This window comes from Hemibagrus wyckioides, linkage group LG05, assembly GCF_019097595.1.
Source record: "Hemibagrus wyckioides isolate EC202008001 linkage group LG05, SWU_Hwy_1.0, whole genome shotgun sequence".
Classification (NCBI taxonomy): domain Eukaryota; kingdom Metazoa; phylum Chordata; class Actinopteri; order Siluriformes; family Bagridae; genus Hemibagrus; species Hemibagrus wyckioides.
Genome location: NC_080714.1, coordinates 7,577,903 through 7,584,580, shown reverse-complemented (window position 1 = coordinate 7,584,580; position 6,678 = coordinate 7,577,903). Strand labels below are relative to the sequence as shown.

The window sequence follows — 6,678 nt, the reverse complement described above, 5'->3', positions numbered from 1 at the left end:
AAAGAATAACGCACCCCCATTAATAAGCTTTCCTGAACAGAAAAGTCTTTAACTGTATTATTTAGAATCTATATTATGCACTACAGACTGTATGACAAGAAACTACACTTTATTGCCTAAAAAATAATAAATATAATTCTGTCATTATATTTATATGATGACTGCTGCTTGGACATTTCCCCATCTGACCACCAGAAGGCCATCTGGCAGGATTGGTTTATGTCGTTGTTTGTGTTCCATTATCATGCTTTTAGTTGTGTTTTGGTTTCCCTTATGTGTTCCTTGCCCCAAACTGACTTCTTGCTCTCTTCTCGCCTTTTTCCCCCTCACCTGTTTCGTGTCCCTCCGATTAGTTACCCTATACTCCGCCTCTTTTTGTTTTGCTCAGTCTTTGTCTATTCCTGTTCTAGTCTTTGTCAGAGCTTGTTCCTCTCACTTAAGTTGTTGTGGCACCTGGTTGTTTCTGTATGTGTTAAGTTTATTTGGTATTCGGTGTTATTTTTGGCGATTGTGCATTGTTTGTCCACTAAATCAATTATCTGTTTTAATCCCGGGTTTGGGTCTGGATACTGTACGACGGGTAAATTTAGCTCTAGAGACCTGGGTTTGATCCCCTCTTCGGGAGGCACATATTTTCTGACATTTAATTGCATATCAGTGTGTGAGGAAATACAGTAACTAAAGCGTAATTATATTAAATCATACGTAAAAGTCATTTCTTTAAAATCTACTTTTTTTTGCAAATAATATTCTTTTGTCTTAACTGTCAAGCTAAACTGACAATGTGTGAAGAAATACATGTATTCAACTGTATGTCCTTATAGCATAAAGAATACTTTAAAATTTTGATTTCAAAATACTCTTTAAATAATACCCTTAATTTAAACAGACGATAAAGTAGACTTTTGTTTCAAGCATGTTTAAATATAGAGATTTAGAAATACGCTTATTAAAAGCATAATCAAATGGAATTTGAAATTGTATTACTTTAAAATCTTTTTAAATAAGACACTTCATTTGAAATGACATTGTATTAATTTAAAGTAGACCTTTTCAAGAATACAGAACAGTATTTCATTTATTTGTATTTTCATAACCTACATGCAATTACATATTTTTATTTACTTACGACTATTTTCTTTACAGTTCACACGCTCTTAACTATACTTACTTCTATTAAAATAGTTAAAATAGTTATACTTCCTTCCATTGAAACACTTAACTATAATTCCTTTTCACAAGATCTATATTGGTAGATTATTACTAAGCCTGAATGCTGTATTACAAGCGAAAGGTGCTTTAACAAAGTTTAAGTGTGCACACCTTTGTTTTTAAGTTATGTAACATGTTATAATTATAGCCTTGAAACATATCACTTTATACTTAGTTTCAGGAAATAAGTATGAACTTCCTTAAGTTTGAATTAAACAAAACAAATACCTTCTATTGATAGATGGGAGGAAGTAACTTGCTGAGAAGTTATAAGTTGTAAGTTGCTGAGAGTTACCTGATATAGTAGCAATTGTGCTTATGCAATGCTACTTCTTTATATCCTTTTATAACATTTAAATAAATATAGATATACAGTAGAAAGAAAGAAAAAATATCCCTCAATGTGGCTTCTTGAAATAGTTGCTAGTGAGCGTCTGGGAAAACCCAAAGAGGTATGAGGAAAAGTGGAATGAGGAAGTACAGAACAGGCATTTTCAGTAATTTGTTTTTTTTATTTGTTGGAAATGTATATAAAGTGAGCTATTCCAGTGGTGCAGCACTTGATTGTTCCACTCCAGCATCAAGATGCTCTCACTGAGGCTCACGCTACTCACCTGTAAGTTCTTCTGTCCTTTTTCATATGAAAATCGTGTGTTCAGCTAAATCATATCTGCATCTTAACAGGAGAAATAATAAACAATGTGGAATTGAATGATTTAAGTAAGCTGTCTGTGTTTTGCTTTACAGTACTTATTGCAGCCTCTGGTTGGCTTGTTTCCGGAGGTAATAACTGAATTTACTCAAACATTTTGAAAAGCTTAACATAATAATGCTTTGTTAGAAAGTCCAAGCAAATAATTCAGATTTTCTCACTCTAATATTTACTCTGTAAACAATTTATTGTTTTAGAGAATATGATTACCTGCTACGGTAATGTCCAGCATCTTGCTTGTGGTAAGTTTGAATGTCCCACATTTTCCAACAGCAAGTAAAAAGCCAATGATTAGTTTATGAAAATATTCCATTGCACAGGAAACTAGATAATGCAATACTGAATTTCTATGAAAATTCAGAATTTCTATGAGTGACAAACAAGAGACATCCAGACAACGTCACTGCTGTAGGCAGAAACAAATAGCCAAAGTAGTTTGGCAGTAAGACGAAACTAACCAGTATTTACAGCAGTGTGTTTTCTGTTTGTTTTTGGTTATTGTGTTTTCAGACACTGGCCTGATAAAGGTGAGGTCTACTACATATGGACGTACGAACCGTGACACCTGTAATGCTCGGCCCGCTTCTGAGATTGCGAATACCAACTGTGCCTTGAAGATTTCTACTATTGCTGATAGGTACAGGGTTTTGTTTGGGTTATAACACATGTTAAACTGAAGGACAATGCCTCGCTTCATTTGGCTTAACTGAACTTGGAAGAAAATTAAAGCAAAATGGCCCTTAATACAGGTGTTGAATTTCCATGAGATGAGTTTCTCATAGAAGTCATAGAAGCTATAGAATGTTGTTTCCTCTCCAGTCTTTATTTTTTCTCCCTTTTGAAATTAATAAAACAGAACATGCAGCTTGTCATATAACTAATTAACTGGCATTTTCTCGTTACTGGCTGACACTGAAGACTATAAATAAAATTTCTCCTTACACAAAACTTTACCATATCCACAATTACATATTGTTGTTCGTTGAGGAATTTATTTATGATTTGTCTTTGAATATTGCAGAAACTTTATATTTTAGATATAGAAATAATATTGCTGTCTGTTATATACCCAAAATAGGTGCAATGGACTAAGAGAGTGTGAGGTAAAGACGGACTTACTTGGCAACCCTGACCCATGTTTTGGAACTTACAAATACTACAACACCACGTATGACTGCATCAGTGGCCGTAAGTAGTGTAGAGGGTGTGGGTGTGCTGGTTATGTGAAGGCATTTATGGAAATGGTATCAAAGTACAACAATACTGATATAATACAAATGACTGAATTTTATTTTGTCTCCTTTTTTCAGAGAACATTGTGATCTGTGAGCAAGGCTACAGCACGCTGAACTGTGGTAAGATCTGCCTTACGGTTGGGCTGCTGAGCATTTTGCTACTTTTGATGTTGCCATTGAGCTAAAGCAATTTTACATGTGTCTCTGTGCAGGAGATGGTTATATTCAGATCATAAATGCAAACTATGGCCGGGCTAATGCAGTAACCTGCGTGAATGGACTTCCCAGCAGTGTGCTCCAGAACACCAATTGTTACGCTCCAAGCACATTCTCAAAAGTGGCCTCAATGTACCCTTCTTTATTTGATCTACATTTTTCTCAAATTAGAAGAATGTTTACTTTTACTTGTTAACATTTTACTTTAATTTAAAGGTGTAATGGAAAGACGACATGCACTGTAGACGCTTCATACACCATCTTTACAGATCCTTGTGTTGGGACTGCAAAATATCTTTCTGTGTCCTACATTTGCCATAGTGAGTAATCTGAGATCCCACATTACAGACATCTAAGCCATGATAAAAGTAGCCTAGAGATGATTACTTCAGAAAAAATTGATCCAAGGTTATGTTCTGACCAAGGGGGTGATTCTAGTGTAGAAGAGTGTAGTGTAGTCATGTGTTTACTATGAAACAAAATGGCATTATTGTTTGTGTCTGCATTGTTTGTGTGTGTGTGTGCATGTGCGTGTGTGTGTCTGTGTGTGTGTCTGTGAATGTGTGTGTGTGTGTGTGTGTGTGTGTGAATGTCTGTGTGTGTGTGTGTGTATGTGTGTGTGTGTTTATCATTCGGTTAATATCCTAAATCTTATTTCAAAGATTGTTCTGTTAGTAAACATGTTTTATATTAAATTGAAAGTGTGTTGAAGAAATTTCTTGGAATTGATGGCCCAAATGATGGCCCTAACCAAAGAACTCATCAATGAATCTGTTTCTTACAGGGAGCATTGTGACCTGTGAAGGCAATACTGCTATACTGACATGTGGTTTGTGTTTTTTTTTTCTTTATTATTCCTGATCTACTTTTTAAATTATTTACCATGTCGCATAATAAAGATTACTAAATACATAATATAAATACATAAAAGATTATATAAAACCTATTATAGAACAAACATTTTAAACAATTTGTACCAACTTTAAATGCATGTTCTAGGAATGCTATGTAGTGATGAATGTTACACAAAAACCATACAACCGGTCTGTTCCACTGCTTTCCTGCTGTCTTATTAACGTATTTTCCTCTTGTTTTAAATGTTTCTAACTTTAGGTGATCGCCGTATAAATGCGGTCAGTGCTAACTACGGCCGAACCGATTCCACCACGTGTTCTTCTGGACGACCTGCCAATCAAATCTCCAACACAAACTGCTACACACCTGATGCTCTAAACAAAGTTGCAGCTAGGTAATGGAAGATTTACCAGAACTATTATTTTTCAAAATTACTATGCATAGCTGTTATCATTAAATACATTACTGATATTTATGGGTACAATTTTAATAAAAACCTGTTGTTTTGTAGATGTAATGGACAGAGCAGCTGTAGCGTCCCTGCTACAAATGATTTATTCTCTGATCCCTGTTATGGCACCTATAAGTACCTGACCGTTGTGTACTACTGTTCCTAACTGTGAGTTTCTCATATATCAAATGCATGAAGGATCTATATATTATTTAAGTTTTTAAAAAAAAATGCAATCACTAATAAGCTCAATCACTAATTTGAAGGCCAAGGCAACTTTATATAAAAATATTCACCCTATAAATATATATTTTTATTTTTATTCTGTATTATTTAATGTCAAGTACAACACATATAACATGAAAGGTATTTAATGTTTAGAACCACAACCTTTCTCATGTTCCCGTTGTCTTTACTGCTATTGACAGAATCACTTGAAGGAACCCAGCTTTCTCCCCAGTGGCCTCTCTTCAGTCTGAAGCGGTTTGAGACTGAATTCTTAATATGCAACTATGCAGCTGATACAGTGCAGGATTTGTGGTGTTGGTGTACTTAATATTTGCATGTTATATAATCAACTGCTCTAATGATTTTATTTTTGAAGCTAAACATATGTCCTATTTACAGATGATTACACAATAAAGTATCCTCTAAATTGGAGAGTGTGAATTTATTTGGATCCATGATCCAATAAAAAATTCCAATAAACATTTTAAACAAAATGCTAAAACAGAAAGGTGCAAATGGTAATCTAGTGGCAGACTACTGCACTGTAAACCCCGATAAGTTCACAGAACTCAAAAAAACTTTTAAGTTGATGAACTTAAAACTCAAGTGTCCTAAAAACTTGTTGAAAATGTTGATTACATACTACATGTTCCTTTTGATTGCAGTTAAATTAAATTGCTCATCAAATATTTTTGTTTAATATGACTCAAAGTTTTCATTCACGTCTAATAACAGAACTTAAAAAAGTAAAGTACAAGAACACACAATTTTAAGTTAATAAAACTTGATTTATTTGTTCTCTTACAAGATTATTTTTAATTATACTTAAGTCAAACAATTTGACTTAAAAATACTCAAAATAATTTTGCTCAAAACTTAAAAAAATTGTGGCAACTGATTGCCTCAATAAATTTGAGTACAACAAACTTTAACCGCTTGAGTAAATGTCTGTTATTGAACAGTATTTTCTTACAATTTAAAAACACTATATTTAAAAGAACGATAAAGTATGTATATATATATTTTAAAGTACAGAAACTGAAAATATAAATGTCCACCATGACTATCAGGCGAAAACTTGAATCGTGCAACAGGGGAGAAACGTTTATGAATGTACAATAATTGTAACAAACAAACTTGCTAACATTGGTCAAGTGTTACATTTGTAGAACATTAAAGGCCACCTGACTGAAAACCTGCATATATCACAGCAACTTAAGGCATTATTTCATTAAGTCATTCTTGAGAGTCTGCAACTTGGGCGACAGTTTGCCATCTTCCAGACCAAGTAAAACTTTCTGAATAAATTCAAAAGTGTTGGTCAGTCCCATTGGATAGGTAAGGTGTAATGCATAGATCAGTCCAAACTGAGCATCAGCAAGTCTGGAGAGGCTGACCACAATCTTACTTTCAGTGATGACAGAGATTTTCAAAGGCTGGTAATGAACTGAACCTCTCTCTTTGTCACTGATGAATGTAAGGAGGGCCACTGCGACATCACCAAGCTCTGGTTCATTAGTCTCATCCTGAATGGGTGAAAGAACCACAAATCACAAATTAATTTATGGTGTCTGCAAATATCAGAGAGCTAAATTTCATTGATTAAAAAAACATTTGTCTTCTAAAAAATCTTCTCTCCTGATCAGTTAAGTACTGCGGGTCCAGTGCAAAATGAAGTACATGCTAGTCATAAACTAGACGATTCTATGAACTAGAGGAATCTGCAAACCATTATGCTGTTATGTGATGTCATATTTCAAGTTTTGTTG

The 6,678-nt window shown here is 34.1% G+C and overlaps 1 protein-coding gene across 1 annotated transcript; it reads left to right on the top strand.

The window, feature by feature from the left end:
* The first annotated feature begins 1,741 nt into the window (after positions 1–1,741).
* On the top strand, positions 1,742–5,313 carry LOC131353390 (rhamnose-binding lectin-like). The gene is made up of 12 exons (XM_058390388.1): positions 1,742–1,828; positions 1,960–1,995; positions 2,122–2,166; positions 2,435–2,561; positions 3,003–3,112; positions 3,235–3,279; positions 3,372–3,507; positions 3,592–3,695; positions 4,160–4,204; positions 4,489–4,624; positions 4,742–4,849; positions 5,110–5,313. Exons 1-11 carry the CDS (start codon positions 1,798–1,800, stop codon positions 4,845–4,847), a joined length of 921 nt encoding a protein of 306 aa, XP_058246371.1. The 5' UTR covers positions 1,742–1,797; the 3' UTR covers positions 4,848–4,849; positions 5,110–5,313.
* The last annotated feature ends 1,365 nt before the right edge of the window (positions 5,314–6,678 follow it).

Bases quoted from the DNA above. Each gene is read 5' to 3' on its own strand.
- LOC131353390 (XM_058390388.1), top strand. From the start codon at position 1,798: ATGCTCTCACTGAGGCTCACGCTACTCACCT. The intron at 2,562-3,002 runs GTACAGGGTTTT...TACCCAAAATAG, and splicing joins ATTTCTACTATTGCTGATAG to GTGCAATGGACTAAGAGAGT. The intron at 3,508-3,591 runs GTACCCTTCTTT...TTTAATTTAAAG, and splicing joins TTCTCAAAAGTGGCCTCAAT to GTGTAATGGAAAGACGACAT.